The sequence below is a fragment of the Rattus norvegicus genome, chromosome 2 (genome assembly GCF_021556685.1).
Source record: "Rattus norvegicus strain SHRSP/BbbUtx chromosome 2, alternate assembly SHRSP_T2T, whole genome shotgun sequence".
Taxonomy (NCBI): Eukaryota; Metazoa; Chordata; class Mammalia; order Rodentia; family Muridae; genus Rattus; species Rattus norvegicus.
Window position 1 is genome coordinate 185089945 of NC_141535.1, and position 18447 is coordinate 185108391.

At 42.1% G+C, this 18447-nt stretch overlaps 1 protein-coding gene across 2 annotated transcripts in view; it reads left to right on the forward strand.

Moving 5' to 3' along the window:
• Arnt (aryl hydrocarbon receptor nuclear translocator) overlaps positions 1-18447 on the forward strand; it is a 58577-nt gene that overhangs the window by 20969 nt on the left and 19161 nt on the right. The window contains 6 exon segments of one of the 2 annotated variants that reach the window (NM_012780.4): positions 2319-2363; positions 5385-5429; positions 8278-8491; positions 11965-12178; positions 13534-13636; positions 17889-17954. In NM_012780.4, the coding sequence (NP_036912.3) occupies positions 2319-2363; positions 5385-5429; positions 8278-8491; positions 11965-12178; positions 13534-13636; positions 17889-17954 (687 nt within the window). 2 annotated transcript variants of the gene reach the window in all.

The window sequence follows — 18447 nt, forward strand, 5'->3', positions numbered from 1 at the left end:
TCTGTCCCAGAGACCACTATCAAAACCAAAACAAAATAGGAGCTGAGTCTGGAAGCTGATATCTACCAGCCTCCTGTGGGTAGGGGGACCCAGGGCAGCACAGGGAGATCCTGTCTCAGAAAGACACAAGCAAACCCCCAGAAAATAACAAAATTGCTAGAGAGGCGGAGGTATTGGAGCAGTTGTGGTAATGTACAATGAATGGTACCGTCACAATGGAAGATAATATGGTGCCACTTTAAAAGTTAACCATTGTGACAGCTCAGGGTCACTTGCCTCACAAGCTCAAAAGGTTTGATTGCTCATACTAAAACTTTGTATATGACCTTTTGTTAAGACTTTTTAAATTTTTATCATATTTACACACACACACACACACACACACACACACACACACACACACACACACACACACACAGTGTAGCTGTCTTCAGGCACACCAGAAGAGAAGAGGGCATCAGATCCCATTACAGATGGTTGTGAGCCACCATGTGGTTGCTGGGAATTGAACTCAGGACCTCTAGAAGAGCAGTCAGTGCTCTTAACCACTGAGCCATCTCTCCAGCCCTAAATTTTTATTTTTATATGTATGTTTTGCTTACATATGTATATTGCACAATGTGTGTGCCTGGTTCCTAGAACTGGAGTTACAGACAATTGTAAGCTGCCAGGTGGGTTTGAGAATTGAACATGAGTTCTCTTCATGAACAACAAATGCTCTTTCTCATTGAGCCATCTCTCTAACTCCTAAATGCATTAGTTTTGAGCTAAGTATGATGGCATATACTTACAATCCCAATACTTGAAACGCTGATGTAAAGGAGCACTGTGAGTTCAAATGAAGCCTGAGTGGCTCTCAAAAATATACACAGAGAGGTGAAGCACAGAGTGCTATTGAGATGGCTCAGTGGGTGAGGCGCTTGCTGTTAAGCCTGAGGCTCTCCGGAGCCCACATTTTGAAAGGAGAGCATTGATTTTGAAAGTTGTTCTCCACCTCCATATCTGCCCTGTGGCTGTAAACACAAGTTTGGTTTTGATGGCCTAAAACTTGCTATGTAAACCATGCTAACCTCCACCTTGTGGTGATTCTCTTTGAACTTGCATCCTGCATGCCTGGGTTTAGTTGTGCGCCATTTTATATTTTCAAACATGTATATAAGGCATTGTATGTCCTGCCCCTTACCCTGGGACTTCTCTTCTCACCAGTCCCCTTCCTCTTCCCAGACTAGTTCCTCTTCAACTTTCATGGCTTCTGTTGGAGTGGACCTCAGTGTTTCATGCGTGTTGCGTGGGTGTGAATGATTGAGTGTTTACTTACAGGAACCCGTACACTTTGCTCAGGGCTACACCACTGAGGAAAACCCTCCCAGCAGCTATAACTAAATATATATGTGTACCTGTGCTAACTACTATAGATCCTCAAGGGGGTTTGTGTCCTTGTGGACTCCTCTGCTCTTCCTCTGCATCCTCTAGGATGTTGTGTAGGTTTTGTAACCACAGCTTTTGTGAATTCAGGAATGCATTGGTCATGTCATTTCAAAAGACAGTCTTCCACAACAGTCGCACTTTCTCTTAACTCAGATTGTTTTTTGTCCCCTCTTATACAGTGGTCCCTGACTTTTGGAGGCTTTGTCTCTCCTTCCCTTCCCCCACCCCCTGTGGCATCTTGCTCTGTTGCTCAGACCAACCTCCTACACCTGGCTTAAATGTGCTTTCCCCAGCTGCTTCTGTATCTAGTAACTGCAGGCGCATGCGACCACACCCAGTCTAAAGCTGGATCTTAAGGGGATAAATGAATACCCTGTATTTCTGATTCTTGTTTCCCGGAAGAATGAACACGGGAGAAATAGACCCACACTGTTTTATGGTTTTTGTTTTTTTTTTTTTTGTTTAAAGCTACAATTAAAAAAACAAACAAACTGAGCCAGGCATAGTGATTAACATAGTGATCTTAGCACTTGGGAGGCAAAGGTCTGCAAGTTCAGAGTGAGTGCCAGCCTAGGCAGTGCTACATAGCTGACCCCATCTCGAAAAACCCACCCCACCCAAAACAAAGCCCCCAAATATATTCCCAAGCTCAGGGCAGCCATGAGACAATTCATGTTCTTGTCACATCATCTGTTTGTGTGTGATAACTGAGAAATCGTAACTGTCGGCTCCACTGTTCTCCCACATGCTGTCAGTGTCCATTGCTTCATAATGCTTGTCCGGTACCTTCCCTGTTGGGCAGTTTTTACTTCTTTCCAGCTTTTATTTCAGAGTGCAGTAGATGTAAGTACAAGGGTTTAAATTAATCTTTTCTCTGCTCTTCTTTGCAGATGTGATGATGAGCAGATGTGTAACGACAAAGAGCGGTTTGCCAGGTAATGTACTAGGATGCTTGTCCTGGTTATGGGGTCCAGCAGTCTAAATGTTGGGCTTCAAGTTTACCTAGGTGAGAGTGAATTTCCCTGTTTAGTCTCCTGCCTGTTCTGAAAAGTGAAACAGCCTGTTATTTTATGCATGTTCAGTTGACTTGAAGCTGGTGGTATATTTTTAGCATAATGCTTCTCTCATGTATGCAAGTTCTAGTAATGTGTATATTGTATCTACAGGAGTACAGACTGTAGACTTCCGGGTATATTTATTGATACAAATACATAAGCATTTTGATAGAAAATGTTTTTTCATTTAAATGAGTTTTTATTCTGGATACCAAACTTAAATTTGTTTAAATGACTGTCTGAAGATTATGAAATACACTAATTTTACTTTTTATTAAAGAATAATCATTCTCAACTCTTATACTGGTTTTACTTTTAGAAAATTCTTGCTGTAAGTTACTCTTTAAAAAAGGGGAAGGCGTCATGGGGCTGGAGAGGTGTCTCTCTGGGAGGAGTGCTTATTGCTCTTGCAGAGGACCTGAATTTGGTTTCTAGTGTGAGCATGGTGGCTCATAACCACCTGTAACGACAGCTCCAGGGAACTCAACATCTTCTTTTGGCCTCTGTTGACATCTACATGTACATGATCATTCGTATATACAGAAGCACACATACACACACACACACACACACACACACACACACACATATACATAAATACTTAATTACTTACTTGGGGAGCCAAGATGTCAGGTTGCAGGTATAAGCTGTGCCCCTGACCACTCTCCCCAGTCCTTCAACCCAGCTGGGTACGACATGTCCCTGGAGAGAGACCCAAAAGGCACAGGTAGAGGGCTGGCATAAGGGCAAAGCTCAAAGGGAAGAATTCACTCATTTTTTAGGAGCTGTGCTGGTATTTGGGCCCCTCATTTTCTGGTATTATGTTTTCAAAACAGGGACAGAAAGGAAAGAAAATTGCACTGAACATTTAACCCCTCATTAAATTTGGCAAGAATTTTTTATTCCTGTATAAATAAATCTGCTAATCACTGGAAATAAATAAATAAATCAATCAATACTGTAAGCTCAAATCCTGAAAGTTTTTCCCTTACACACACACACAAACACACACACACACACACACACACACACACACACAATTGAATTTGTAATTGCCTCAAAAACGAGTAACTATTTTTAAATGTTGTATTTAATTGATTACTTTAAAAATGATATATTTTATTTTATTTTTAATTATGTGTGCCTGTATAGATTATACCAGTTTTTAGATAAATGGGTATAAATTCATATGAATTTGGATGCCAAAGGAAGACATCAGGCTCCTGGAAGAGCAGCAGGGACACTTACCCACTGAGTTGTTTTTATAGCCCAATGAATACTTATTTAAGGTTTTATTACATTGATTGACTGATTGATTGATTGATTGATTGAGAGAGAGAGAGAGTGAGTGTGTGTGTGTGTGTGTGAGACATTGCACATACTGAGCTCAGAGGAGTAGATTCTTGCCTTCTACCCATGAGTCCCAGTGATGAAACTCAGTAGCATCACCTTTACCCATGAAGTCTGTCTGGTCGGTCTTCTGTGGTTCTTATTAACAGTATTTATTTATTGCTGCACCTGCCTGACTGGGATCTACTTTGAGGACCACTGATATAGAGAACCAAGAAATATCAGGAAGAGTAGTCATCTCTTAGACACAGTGTTGGCAGTATATAGGGTTGATCAAAAAGAACAGATAAGTAGGTAGTAGGTAAGTAATAGGTAGAAAGAGGGAGGGTAGATAGAAGCTGGTGAACTATTAGGACAACTATGAAATCATGAGTGCTTGGACCAGAAATGTGGCCATGGCCCTAGTAAATGAATATAGGGAAATCATTTTTTAACCCTGTGTGTTGTGACCCCTTGTGGGGGATCAAACAGCCCTCTCACAGGGGTCACATATCAGACATCCTGCATATCATATATTTTCATTACAATTCATAATAATAGCAAAATTATGGGTAGGAAGTAGCAACAAAAGTAATGTTATGGCTGGGGTTCCCTACAACATGAGGGACTGATTAAAGGGTTGCAGCATTAGGAAGGTTGAGAAGAACCACTGTGCTAGAGAAAGTGACAGAATTAATGATCCATACATGGCTGGGACCTGTTAAGATCCTGCTTTTAGACACTAGTTGGTTGTCTTATGTATGTGGGTATGTGCATATGAAGGCTTATAGGACTTTCCAGAATTGAATTTACAGGCGGTTGTGAGCTGTCCAACATGGATGCTGGGGACCAAACTCAGATCCTCTGCAGAACAATGTGTGCTTTTAACCTCTGTGCTGTCTATCCTGTCTTCTTTCTTTGAGTTAAGATCTCATTAGGCCAGGCTTTTCTGGAACCTGCAGGAAATGGAAATGATTTACCTTTGTTTCTGACTGTTGGTGTTAAAGTTGAACACCACCACAGCTAATTATGCTTTTTCTGCTGACCATTTTTGTGTGTGTATGTGTATGTGTGTATGTGTGTATGTGTGTGTGTGTGTGTGTGTGTGTGTATGTGTGAATGTGTGTGTGTGTGCTTATGTTAGGAAATTATCTTTGTAATCAGTTGTCTGAAGCTGTGTAATTTAGTCAGTGATATGCAATAGCGAATGTGACTAAGAGTTTCTTCCCAGATGGGCAGCAGTTTATAAGAGTGAATTCTGAATTCCTTGGTTGCTTCTTGTTCCTACTCTGTATCTTTCACAAAGTGTTTTTGTATTGAGATTATGTTAGTTTCTAACTGGCCTTGACTTTCATCTTGTAAGTTACTCCTTACAAAAAGATGATTCTGCAGATTCTCAGCAAGGCTCCTATGTGTATGGTCCTCTCCTCCCTTTTCTCTGTATCCATTTCATTTTTTCTTTCCTTTCCATTTGCATTTCATTTTTTCCTCCCTCACTTTCACCTACCCTTTGTTCTTTCCTGTCTTCCTTTTTATTTTAATTTTCGCTTAGTTCGTCAATTCTGTTTTTAGGTCGGATGATGAGCAGAGCTCTGCGGATAAAGAGAGACTTGCCAGGTACGAGATGTGTTGTTTAGCATGAAGCAGATTCTGCCGTCTTACCTTTGTCTAACCCATCTTTTCTTCCCCTTTCTGTATTTCCTCTTACCTGTGGCAGAGGAGGACATGAGATTTTACAGGCTGGGGTGTAAAAAGAACTTTGGCTTTCCCATCAGGCAGTGGGTGAATTAGGCCGTGTGGTGACTCACTCTTTTGATCCCTGCATTCGGGAAGCAGAGGCAGGTGGAGTTCTGTAAGTTTGAGGCCAGCCTGGTCTACAAAGAAGTTCCAGGACAGCCAAAGCTACACAGAGAAACCAAACCCTACCTGGGGGGTTGGAGGGAAGAATAAATTGCTATTCTTTAAGATTTTTATTTTTTCTTTACTTCATCACTAAGTTCCACAGAATGAAAAGGATTTAGGAATAATGTGGCTGTCCACTGGCGCTGTAACAGGAACATGCGCTCTATCAGAATACCCCAATTACCAGAGTTCCCAGCATTTAGGCCATGACACATGCTCTGGACTTCCAAATGTAGAGTCACAATCTAGATTACTGTGTCAGTAGAACTGATTGAATCCTTAGAATTTCTGAGGAAAGTTTTAGCTACCTTGGTGTGGCTATTTAAAAGATGGATTTTCTAGGCTGGAGAGATAGCTCAGTCTGGAAAGTACTTGCTCTGCAAGTATGATTACCAGAGTTTTATCATCAGAACCCACTAAACAGGAGATGTGGTTTTATAACTGCATGTGTTTACAATTTTAGAAGAAGAGGGAAACAGAGGCAGATCTCTCACTGGGCAGCTACAGTAGCTTAGGAGAATACCGCCACTCATCGAGCTACATTTTGGGACCTGTTTTAGTTCTCTTTAAGACTATTGTCCATGATACAGAAATAGTGCTTTAAGTCCAAACTTTTCTGTTCTGGTCTTTGAGTTGGTCTAGTAACTGGACCATTAATACAAATACTTTTACTATTGTCCTCTTGTATTACTCCTTCAAGCTGTGCCACAAATTGATTCCGTGACTGTTTTAACCCAGGGCTCAGGAGACCTGGAAAGCACTGCCCTAGGGAGGAGGGCAGCTCTGAGAAAGCCAGCTGGTGTGAGGGCTTGTGGTTTTGTTTTCTCTACAGAATAGATCCATATGTGGTAAGAGACATAGATGAAGATGGGAAGGCCGAACTGCTCACTGGGAGCTGAAGCCCAGTTCTCTCTCGGCTTTCCCTTCAAGGCATCCTCATTGAAGGACCCTGAGCAGCCTCTCAGCTTCCCAGAGTTCCCATCTGGAAATGCATGCTTAGGTTGTTACTCCTTTGACTGCTCAGTTGTAGTCTTGCCTCACGTTTGAGATCTTTGCTACCCTGATCTCTGTTTGTGCTTTTGATGTTCCTTTCCCTACTCTACTCCTCTTCCCGCAGTTCCCTTTGCCCAGCATGGGGCCCACATGAGAACTTGCAACACTCTAACAGTGCACTGCCAGGCCCTGAGAAGAATTTTGTGCATTAGTATAACAAATAAAATTCCAAAATACTCCAATTCTGTATCTTAATGTCATAAGCTACTTTGACAAGGGTGTCCTAGAACTCACAGAGATCCCCTTGCCTCTACCTCTGAGTACTGGGATTAAAGGTGGGTGCCATCACCCTGGCTTTTCCTCTCTTTCCCTCTCCCACTTTGTTTTAAAGGCAGTTTTATGTATTCCAGGCTGGGCCCAGACTTGATATGGAACTGAGAAAGAACTATCCGCTCAAGTGCTGGAATCAGGTTTTCATGACTGCTAGAAATCAGACCCAGAGCTAGACAAGCATTCCACCACCTGAGCTAAATTACCAGGCTGAGGTGGCTGCTGCTTTTCTACTTCCTTAAAAAAGGGGTGGGAGGAATGGATAGTTTGGAGACCGATCTTGCTATGTAACCCAGGCTGGCTTCAGACTCACCTTGAAGTTCATGGTGATCCTCCTGCCTCAGCCTCCCAGTTGCTGGGATTACAGACAGGTATGTGCCAGCACTCCTGGCCTCATCTGGATCTTTGGAACAGGGTATCACTATGTAGTCCATGCTGGAACTTGCTATATAGCCCAGACTGACCTCAAACTCAAAATTCTCGTGCTTTAGTCCTCTGAGTGCTGGAATTGTGAACATAGGCTGTCATGTCTGTCCCTTCTACTGTTACTTCTTTCATAACTGTCGATTCACTTACTTGGCAAAAGTTGTTTTGTTTTTTTTTTTCCGGAGCTGGGGACCGAACCCAGGGCCTTGTGCTTGCTAGGCAAGCACTCTACCACTGAGCTAAATCCCCAACCCCCTGGTCATTTTATTTTATAGTCTTCAAATGTTTTAACTATAAAACATGTAGTCAATGAAGCTGAAATTTCCCCTTAGGAACTTAAGTGAAGTCAACATTCAAAAAAAAAAAAAAAAAAAAAAAAAAACACTCACTCCCAACCTTACCCCTGAGACAGGATTTCTCTGTGTAGCCCTTGCTGTCACTTTGTAGACCAGGCTGGCTTAGAACTCAGTGATCCACCTGCCTCTGCCTCCTGAGTGCTGAGATTAAAGGCATGCACCACCACACCTGGCTTTCATATTTCTTAAAATATAATCTTTCTTTACTCTGAAGAAGTGTAATTTATTGGAAGTGTTTACTGGAGAGGCATTCTCTATTTGTTCTTTGTCTAGACTCTTAGTTTGTTTCATGCTTACTCTGCATGAGGTTGGCCTGCTTGGCTTCTGAGATTTGAACATCATCAAACCTAAGTTACTACGTCCTTCAGCAGCTGGCCAGGTATCCATGTCACTTCCTGATAACGAAGGGCCAGATACATGACCACCTAGAATGTAGCTTCTTTCTCTCTTTTATGCAGGGAAAATCATAGTGAAATAGAGCGGCGGCGACGGAACAAGATGACAGCTTACATCACAGAACTGTCAGACATGGTACCTACCTGTAGTGCCCTGGCTCGAAAACCAGACAAGCTAACCATCTTACGCATGGCTGTTTCTCACATGAAGTCCTTGAGGGGAACGGGCAATACATCCACTGACGGCTCCTACAAGCCGTCCTTCCTCACTGATCAGGTCTCTGGGCCTTAAAACTGACTCTGAGTATATCTGTTGAAAGTTTTGGACTAAGTTAGTGGTTTTGTTTGCTTGTTTGTTTGTTTGGGGGGAGGGTCTCATGTAGCCCAGGCTGACATGCAACTCGGTATATTGCTAACATGTGCCACCATGTCCAGCTTCAGGAAACATCAGACATGGAAAAATGAAGTTTAGCCCTTGGCTGATTAAGTATGGGGAAGTGAGAAATAAATTAGTTGTGAGAACTTATTTAAGGTTTTGGGTATTTTAGAACTTGGTTTATATATACAGCCTGTGCAGTGAAAGAAAGGTGTGATTCCAGCAAGATCACCATACTCATGGACTGCGTTCCTTGGGTTAGGTTTCTAGAGCATGGGAAGAATCTGTCTCAGCCCTGAAGCAACTTGCAGTGGCAATCCTTGTTGCTCCATGACATGTTTTGTTACATTTAATATACTGTGAGGAAGACAGAAAGGACAGACATAACTCCATCTAGGAGTTATGTCTGTAGCTCATTGGCAGAGCACTTCACCTGCGCTGGAGACCTTAGGTTCAGTCTCCACTATTGGCAGAAGAAAGAGCTAAATACAAATATGATAAACGTGGGAGCAGTAAGACACCATAATAAAGAGGATGGGAAGAGGCCTACGGAAGAGAGATGGCTTCTTTGTCAATAGTCTGTGTGATATATAGACACACACACACACACACACACACACACACACACACACACACACACACACACAATCACACAATGGTGGCCTATCTAACTTTATTTAGGCTCTCTAGACTTGACTGTGAATGACTAGAGAAGACAAGTTACATTTCAATTTAAAAATCCATAATCGGGTAGGGCATAGTGGTGAATGCCTTTGATTCCAGTACTTAGGAAGACAAGGGCAGCCTGGTCTACAGAGTTCCAGGCAAGCAGAGCTACATAGCAAGACCCTGTTTCAAAAATAAAAAGACATATGATCGTTCATACCTAGAATACAGAAAACCCCAAATTCGATCCCAGCCCGTGTTTAATTGTGTATGGTAGCCTGATGTGGTGACTCATAGACCATCGTTTGAGCACTGAGGCAGACGTAGGAGATTGGGAGTTGGAGTCATTCTCCTGTTATACATGAGACCGTGTCTGAAATAAGTATACACATGTAAAATGTGGGGATACTGTGGGAAGTTTTAGAAAATACAGGCGAATGACAATGTTATGTCACCATTTTTGTCAAAGGGAATATGACTTGAGAGAAAGGAATAAGTTCTCCAAATAGGGTGGTCTATTTGCTAGCCCACGAAGTACATTTAATATCTGTTTACATAGAAATAGTTCATGTCCTCAGAATACGTTTAGGTAGTTATTAAACTCCAATTATGCTGCTTTTGTGGCAAACCAGGTATTTTGTGCAGTGAGAAATACAAAGTTTTTTTTTTTTTTTTTTTTTTTTTGGTTCTTTTTTTCGGAGCTGGGGACCAAACCCAGGGCCTTGCGCTTCCTAGGCAAGCGCTCTACCACTGAGCTAAATCCCCAACCCCAAAAGATTTTTTTTTAAAAAGGTCACTGATTGAAACATAATATAAATTAATAACTAATGATATAAAACTAGAGTTGTGACAGGAAGGCTGGCAGAGTATAGATCTAGAAAGACGAATTAGGTGCTGGCCATGGTGACACACTACTGTAGTCCCTGCAGCCAAGATGGCTGTGAGTTACATTGCAATTCAGGGATACTTGGAAGTGGGGGAGGAGTGTTGTGGTGTTGAGGAAGGTAGAGGTGGACGTGGATTTTATTCCATGGTGTGGAACCATGTGTATGATTTCTGAGGAGAGAGGATGAATAGGAAGTATGTACATGGAACACATGAACAAAGGGAAGAGCGTCTGCGGCAGAAAGCAAGGCAGGAGCGAGTGGGGTTTCAGAAGATGCTAAGCAAAGATGAAGTTTACAGGGTGCAGTGGGTAGTAGTATTAGGTTATGTGGAGAGATTGAGTCTTAAAAGTGATGGTGAGAATCCAGAAGGGACAGATAGTGGGGTGCAGTGAAGATGGAGGGTAATTGAAGAGTGTCACATGGTCTCGCTCACCTTACCGTCTTGAATCTGCCCTCAGACCGACAGTGATAGAATTACATTTTTGTAGCAGTGACTTAGTTAAAGTGCTTTGGCTCCCAGTGGGTTGCATGCAAGCCCCCTCCTAAGAGCTCTCTCCATTCGTAAGTGAAAGACAAACCGACTTAACTTCACTGTGTCTTGACTAGTTCAATGGCTGGGTGCTTCTGCAACTCCCCAAAGCCAGCAGACACTCCCTCCAGTGTTCCTGGGTTAGTATCTTTTACAATCTATATTTTATCTTGGCTTCCCTGGCTCCTTCAGGCAGCTCCCTATCTTTGTAGCCTAGAAAGGCTCTGGGCCACCCTTCCAGGGGCCGCTTGCCTGGCAGCCCCTTCTTTCCCCCTGGTTTTCCCCAGGACTCAGAAGTCCTCTTCCATCCTGTCCGCTGTCGGACACCGGCTCTTTGTTGAGCAATCAAAAGCTAGTTTGATGGACCAAAATGAACATTATAACACAAGCAGCATTAGGCCAAACCTCCTTCTTGTTTTTATGGTTACTTCCTAAACATTAAAACCTAAATCCTTTAATGTAATAATAGCATATTCTGAACAGGTTGAGGGAAGATTTGTATAGAATTAGGAAGTGGGTGTGTTTATAAGTTGGAGTGGAAAGGGGGAATGTGAGGGGATCCTAAAAGGAGAACATGGAGGACGGATCAGCCAGCCGGGTGCAGAGGCTGGGCATAGAGTTTATGGTGCACTCACCTAGCATGGGTAAGCCCTGGGTTTATCAACAGTACCCCTAAAACCATGTGGGGCTGCATACCTATAATTGCTGTACCTGGGAGGCGAAGCAGGATGATTAGAAATTTAAGGTCACCCTCCACTATGTAGCAAGTTTGAATTCAGACTGGTCTGATGAGACTGTCTTTAAAAAAAAAAAACAACAACAAAAGCGTAGCCAGTTATTAGTTATGTATATTAGCTATCATGTCAGGACGTGAGAGGTTGAAGAAAGGCTGGAAGTCCCCGGCCCCTCCAGAAGTCTTTTTTTTTTTTTTTTTTTTTTCCCGGAGCTGGGGACCGAACTCAGGGCCTTGCGCTCGCTAGGCAAGCGCTCTACCGCTGAGCTAAATCCCCAACCCTGCCCTCCAGAAGTCTTATCATTCAGTGTAAACCTTTTCATTCTCCTTTGAGTACTAAGAGCAAGACTGAGTAGCAACTTAGAGAAATTGCAGAAGCGTTCATTGTGAAGAGTTTGCCAGTGGACACTTAGGCTAGGAGCCCATGGCTTGGATTGAGGTATAAGCCTGTGATTCCAGTGGAGGAGTGCATAGTTACCCAAGAATCTTGCTGTTTCCCGTGACTAGTTGTATGTTTTTTCGGAGTTCACTATTAACTTTGGTTTATTTTCTTGACAAGGAACTGAAACATTTGATTTTGGAGGCAGCAGATGGTTTTCTGTTTATTGTCTCTTGTGAGACTGGCCGAGTGGTGTATGTCTCTGACTCGGTGACTCCCGTTTTGAACCAGCCACAGTCTGAATGGTTTGGGAGCACACTGTATGACCAAGTGCACCCAGATGATGTGGATAAACTTCGAGAGCAGCTTTCTACTTCAGAAAATGCCCTAACAGGTGAGAGTTGGGCGGGCAGCAGATATATGCGCATGTGAACATGAGCATGAGTGTGTGTGTTAGGAGGGTGGGGGTTGGGGAGGGGGGAAGGGTGGGCCTTTATTTTGCTGAAGTGTTCAAGATATTTAAGCCCTTAAATTGATTTGTTGAATCTGGCAGAGCTTCTAAATTTTTTTTCCTTAATGAATATAATTGTTTTTCATTCACATGCAGAATATCTACTCTGGCTTATTCTTAGAAAATATTTCATCAGTGGTTGTGTTCCTATAAAAGTTAATTTCTATCTTAATAATATCTTAAACACAATAGGGAAATTAAAATGTATAATAGTTTCCTTCCAGTCTCCACATAATAAAAAAATTATCTATGCTTATATTTTATTTATTACCTGGCATTTTTTCATACCCACTGGTTCTGTGATAATAGATTTTAATATTCTAGGGGAGTGGCTGTTGGTCAGTGTATAAGGTACTTGGTTGTTGTCATTGTATCTCTACAAGGTCATCTTTCCTCCACTCATTTAGATGAGATTCAGTCCTTTGGTCACATTTGGCCAGAGAATGACATCTGTTCTCAGTGACTGCATACAAAGTGACAAAATGGTTCTTTTTTTTTTTTTTTTTTTTTTTTTCGGAGCTGGGGACCGAACCCAGGGCCTTGTGCTTCCTAGGCAAGCGCTCTACCACTGAGCTAAATCCCCAACCCCTAAAGTGACAAAATGGAAACAAATAATTAGCAGTTAAAACATAAGAAACTCCAATGTCTGTGCAGTGGAAAGAAATGTTCATATTAGTGTTGTTGTTTTTTTTTTTCCCCCTCTTTTGTGATTCTGTACATTTCATTTCTCTAATTTTCCTTTTTCCCAAATACTACTTTTTTTTAATAAATAAAGGAGAGAAACTTTTTGAACACGTGCGTGTTTCTTAGCATGTAAAATTACTTGTTCTTAAACCAGACACTACCCTACCCCAAGCTTGAAGATCATTTGTAGGCTGGCCTAATGGCTCAGTGGGGAAGGAGCGGGTCATGCAAACCCAGCAATCTAAGCTCCGTCTGCAGACTGATGACAGGGGAAGGAGAGACAGCTCCACATAGTTGGCTTCCGACCCCACACATAGGAGTGGACTCACACGCACAGGAGTCCTGGTAGTTTCTACTCCTGCTTTACTCAGTTTCCGGGCCGTTTTTGAACTGACAGTGAGATTCCTAGGTGGGGATGGAAGTAGTTTAGGCTTCAGGATAAAAGCATCTCTGTCGTAAATGCAGAAGCAGAAGGCACGGTTGGATGCCTCGGGGTCTCCTCCCTTCCCACCCATAAGAATTAACTTGAGCTTGCTCTCCACATCCTTGTCCAGGGCGGATCCTGGATCTGAAGACTGGAACAGTGAAAAAGGAAGGTCAGCAGTCTTCCATGAGGATGTGCATGGGCTCAAGAAGATCGTTCATCTGCCGGATGAGGTGCGATACTTGGGATTGTGTTGGGGTAGGAATAAAACAGTGTCCAAGGCTTCCGCTTCTCTCAAAGGCATTAACATCTTCTATCTAGAGCTACAATCCTGGCCACAGTTGGGTTACATTTAATTTTCAAGAACCAGTTGTTTTATCATACTTAGAATATAGTATTTTTTAGTAAGAGAATAAATAACAGTGGATTACTGTTAAGGCTAGTTAATAGTCCTTTGTATTTGTCTTTTTACTTCTGTCTTCTTCACAACTGCTCATACCTTATTATTTTGTTCATCATAAAAGTAGTTTCAGGGGCAGGAGAGAGGGCTCAGTAGTTAAGAGTAATAGCTACTCTTCCAGAGGACCTGATTTAATTCCCGGCCTCCACATGGTTTCTGTGTATCCCGACATGCACACAATGCACTTACATACAGGGAAACATTAATACACATTTTTAAAACGTTACAATGGAAAGCTCCTGAGGAACCATGTGAGGTTGGTCCCTGGCCTCTACATACATGTGCACATACAACATGAACATACACATACATATACATGGGACAAAAACCCATTTAACTTCTGGGGCTGGAGAGATGACTCAAGGCTAAGAGATAATATTGCCCTTGCAGAGGCCTGGGGCCAGTCCCCAGCAGCCATATTGGATAGCTTGTAACCATCTGTGCCTCTAGCTTCAAGGAGATTCAAAGCCTACAGCCTCCCCAGAGAGCTCAGCATGCACATACTCCCCTTCTTTTCCCATGCATACAGCTAAATAAAATAAACCTTTAAAAACAGCAGCAGTAGCAACAACAAAAAACCAGATGGGCTGGAAAGATGGCTCAGCAGTTAAGGGTACTGACTGCTCTTCTAGAAGTCCTGGGTTCAATTCCCATCACCCACATGGCAGCTCACAATTGCCTGTAACTACAAGATCCTACACTCTCACACTGACATACATGCAGGCAAAATACCAATGCATAGAAAATAAAAATAGATGGTAAAAAGACATCAGATAAACCAAGTGTGGCGTTGCTTGTCTTAGACCATAGCACTCAGGAGGAGGCAGAGGCAGGCATATCTCTGTGAGTTTGAGGCCAACCATTTTGAGAAAAAAAAAAAAAGAAAAGCATTAGGTTCTCAAGATTATACACTGCCTGGTAGAAGACTAATACAGAATCGTGTTCTAATTCATAGCAGTGGGGTTGGGGATTTAGCTCAGTGGTAGAGCGCTTGCCTAGGAAGCCCAAGGCCCTGGGTTCGGTCCCCAGCTCCGAAAAAAAAAAAAAAAAAGAAAAAAAAGAAAAAAAAAAAAAAAAAAAGAACTAATTCATAGCAGCAGAACTCTAGAGCTTACCCCACCTCCATTTATATGTATTCAGACTTAAAACAAGATTGATCTGCTTCAACATCTAAGTGCTGAGATTATAGGTATTTTGTTTGTTTGTTTTGTTTTTCAGATTAAAAAAACCCTGTGTGTGCATGATATATGTGGATGTGGAATCATGTGTGTGGCGGTTGGGGTGCAAGTTGTTGGTTCTTTCCTTCAGCACTGTGGGTTGAGGTAATCAAACTTAGGTCATGAGGCACATGTGGCAAGTACCTTTACCTGAGAAGCAGTCTCACTGGCTATGTTCTTTTCAGATTTTGGGTTCTTGAGACAGGGTTTATCTATGTAGCCATGGCTGTCCTTGAACAGAACTCTGTAGACCCGGCTGGCCTTCTTAACTCAGAGAGCCAGATCCTCCTGCCTCTGCCTTCCAGGTGCCGGATCAAAGATGTGTGCCAACATACCCAACCTTTCTTTTCTTTCCGTTTTTTGAGATAGAATTTCATGAAGTCCAGCTGGTTTGGAATTCCTGCTTCTCCTTCTACCATGCCTGGCTCAGAAAAAACACTTATATGAAAGTAAAATAATAATAAGTTCAGGTTGTATAGTGGAGATAGACGCATCGTGCTGTGGCTGGAGAGATGGCTCAGTGGTCAAGAGCACTGGCTGCTTTTCCAGAGGATCCGGGTTCAATTCCCAGGAACCACATGGCAGCTCACAGCTGTCTGTAACTCCAGGATGTGACACCCTCACACTGACATATACAGGCAAAACACAAAACTGCTGCCAAACTAAAAACAAATGAAGATATTAAAAAAATGTTTTTCTGGCAAAGGTACAAAATTTAATACTAGATAGTTTAATAGTTTAGAGTAGCTGTTGGAATCAGATTACTATGTCTTATTTTGAATGGGTCATATTATGTTGTCCAGGCTCAAGTTCCCTTCCATTTGTGTTTCCTAAGTAGCGTGGGTCTGCAGAAGGTCTATCACTGTAGTTGACTGAATGTTGGTGTTTATTTAGGGATGGGGTCTCACTGTGTACCCCTTGCTGGTCTGGAGTTGACTGTATATATGTAGACCAGGCTGGCTTTGAAATCACAGAGATCTGACTCTGCCTCCCAAGTGAATTGTTTTATTCCATAGAATTCCGTGGATTTGAATTCTAATTTTGATACTATAATATAAGACTTGTGTTGCTTTGATTCATCATCTAATATTGGCGGTGATACTGTCAAACTTAAAACATTGTTATAAGGATTAGCTTGATTGATAGTATGAAAATACTTTGAAAAAGACATGATCCATACATAACTCTGTCTAACATATACCCATTTATTTCTTTATCCTTTGTTTTTTATTTGTTTGTTAGAATCTCATGTACCCAAAGCTGGCCTCAAACTTACTATGTACTTGAAGGTGGCTTTAGACTCCTGATCTTCCCACTTACACATGTCTAGTGCTGGGATCACAGGTATGTGCCACCATGCTTGACTTACAAGTAAAATACTGGGCATGGTGGTGTAAGCCTTTGATACTAACACTTGGAAAGTTGAGGCAGGAGGATTGCTACAAGGCCACCATGGCCTATATAGGAAGTTCCAGGCCTGCTAGGGATATATAGAGAGACCTTGCCTCAATCAATCAATCAATCTAGATTTGGTGGTACGTGCCTATAATCCCAGAACCTTGGAGGCCAAGGTAGGAAGCTTATGAATCCCAGGCGAGTATAAACTACACAGTGAGACCTTATCTCTAAAAAAGTAAACTAGAGAAAGAAGAAAAGTAGGTTTGGAGAGAGTGTCCTGTGGACATGGTAAGACTGGAATAAGGTCAATAATAATGAAATGTAGCAAATGGAGGTGGATATACGTAGAGCAAAAGCCAGCTCTTCATCTGTGATTAAAGTTCCGTAGGTCCATAGCTCTGCCAGTTTGATTACTTTGGCTGTTTTTATGTTTGATTGCTCAGAATTGTCTACTTAAAAGACTGTGTGGCCATCAGACTAAAAATACTATCTAGTCCTTCACAGAAAACAGTCACCAACTTCTGATGTAAAGAGACTGCATTTCAAGAGTGTGTGGAATTGTTTTAGTTGAGATTTTAGGTCAATTAAAAATTTTAAAGGAGTTCAAACTGGTGGTCCCAATCTTTAATCTTAGCTCCTTTTGAGGCTAAAGAAAGAGAATCTCAAGTTCAGGGCTGGCATGGGTAACTTAGTGAGCTCTAGTTCAAAATTAGGAAAAATAAAAAATAAAAGAGGACGTACTGTGCCCATTGACCAGATGCTTATCTGGCAAGCACAGAAGTATTTTAATACTCAGTTTTGAAGTCATTTACGGAATCTGTTGGCATGGTGCTTTTCGATAATCTCATTACTTGGGACTTAAAGGCAAGCAGATAATGAGTTTGAGTTCAATCTGTGCTATGTAAGATCCTGTTTCAAAAAGTGGTCTGAGTTGGAAACCACAGATAGATAGTTTAGTGGAAGGAAACGTGTCAGAAAGCCTGATGATAGACATTTGATTACTGGAAGCCACATAGGGGAGAGAACTTACTCCTCTAAGTTGTCTTATGTCCGTGCATGCATGCACGCACACACGTGGTCAGTCCGTCTAGGAACATGGTTCCATACCCAACACCATATAAGACTGATAAGTTGGTACCTGCCTGTAGGGCCATCATTCAGGTGCTAATGATCAAAGGGTCAGAAGTTCAAGGTCCTTCCTGGCTACATAGATAGTTCCAGACCAGCCTAGTCTTGAAGGTGCTGCCTCCAATTAAACAAAACAAAACAACAAACAAACAAAATAGTAGACAGTTTCTCAATCTCAGCCTGACCTTTCTTGTTACTAGTTTTCAGTGTGTAGTTTGATCTTCTTACCCTGCTGTTACGGTTTTCATAGCCAGCAACTTGTATCTTCTGTTTGTTGGACAGGTGTGGCACCAGCTCTGTGGACCCTGTTTCCATGAATAGACTGAGCTTTTTGAGGAACAGATGCAGGTAAAATCTTAAGCATTGAAGATCAAGAGATGGAGTTTGTTTGTTTGTTTGTTTGTTTGCTTTTTGTTTTGGAGCTGAGGACCAAACTCAGGGCCATGCGCTTGCTAGGCAAGAGCTCTACCACTGAGCTAAATCCCCAACTCCGAGTTTTTTATTTTCTTTACCAGCTCTCACCCTTTTCTTTTACCTCATGGTCACTTATGGTCTCACAATATATTTCTGAACTTATTTAATTGATTGATCCATCCATCAATTGGTTGACTGGTTTTTCTGTGACAGGGTTTCTCTGTGTGGGCCTGACTGTCCTGAAACTTGGTCTGTAGATCAGGCTGGCCTTGAACTCAGAGATCCCGAGCGCTGGGGTCAAAGGCATGCGCCACTCTGCCTGTATTGTTTCTGAGCTTTAAAAGCTTCTCTTGCTTAAGAACCTTGCTTAGTATGTTACCTATTTTTCTTGTGTGTTTTACTCCAACAGGGGCTAAAACTTGGTAGT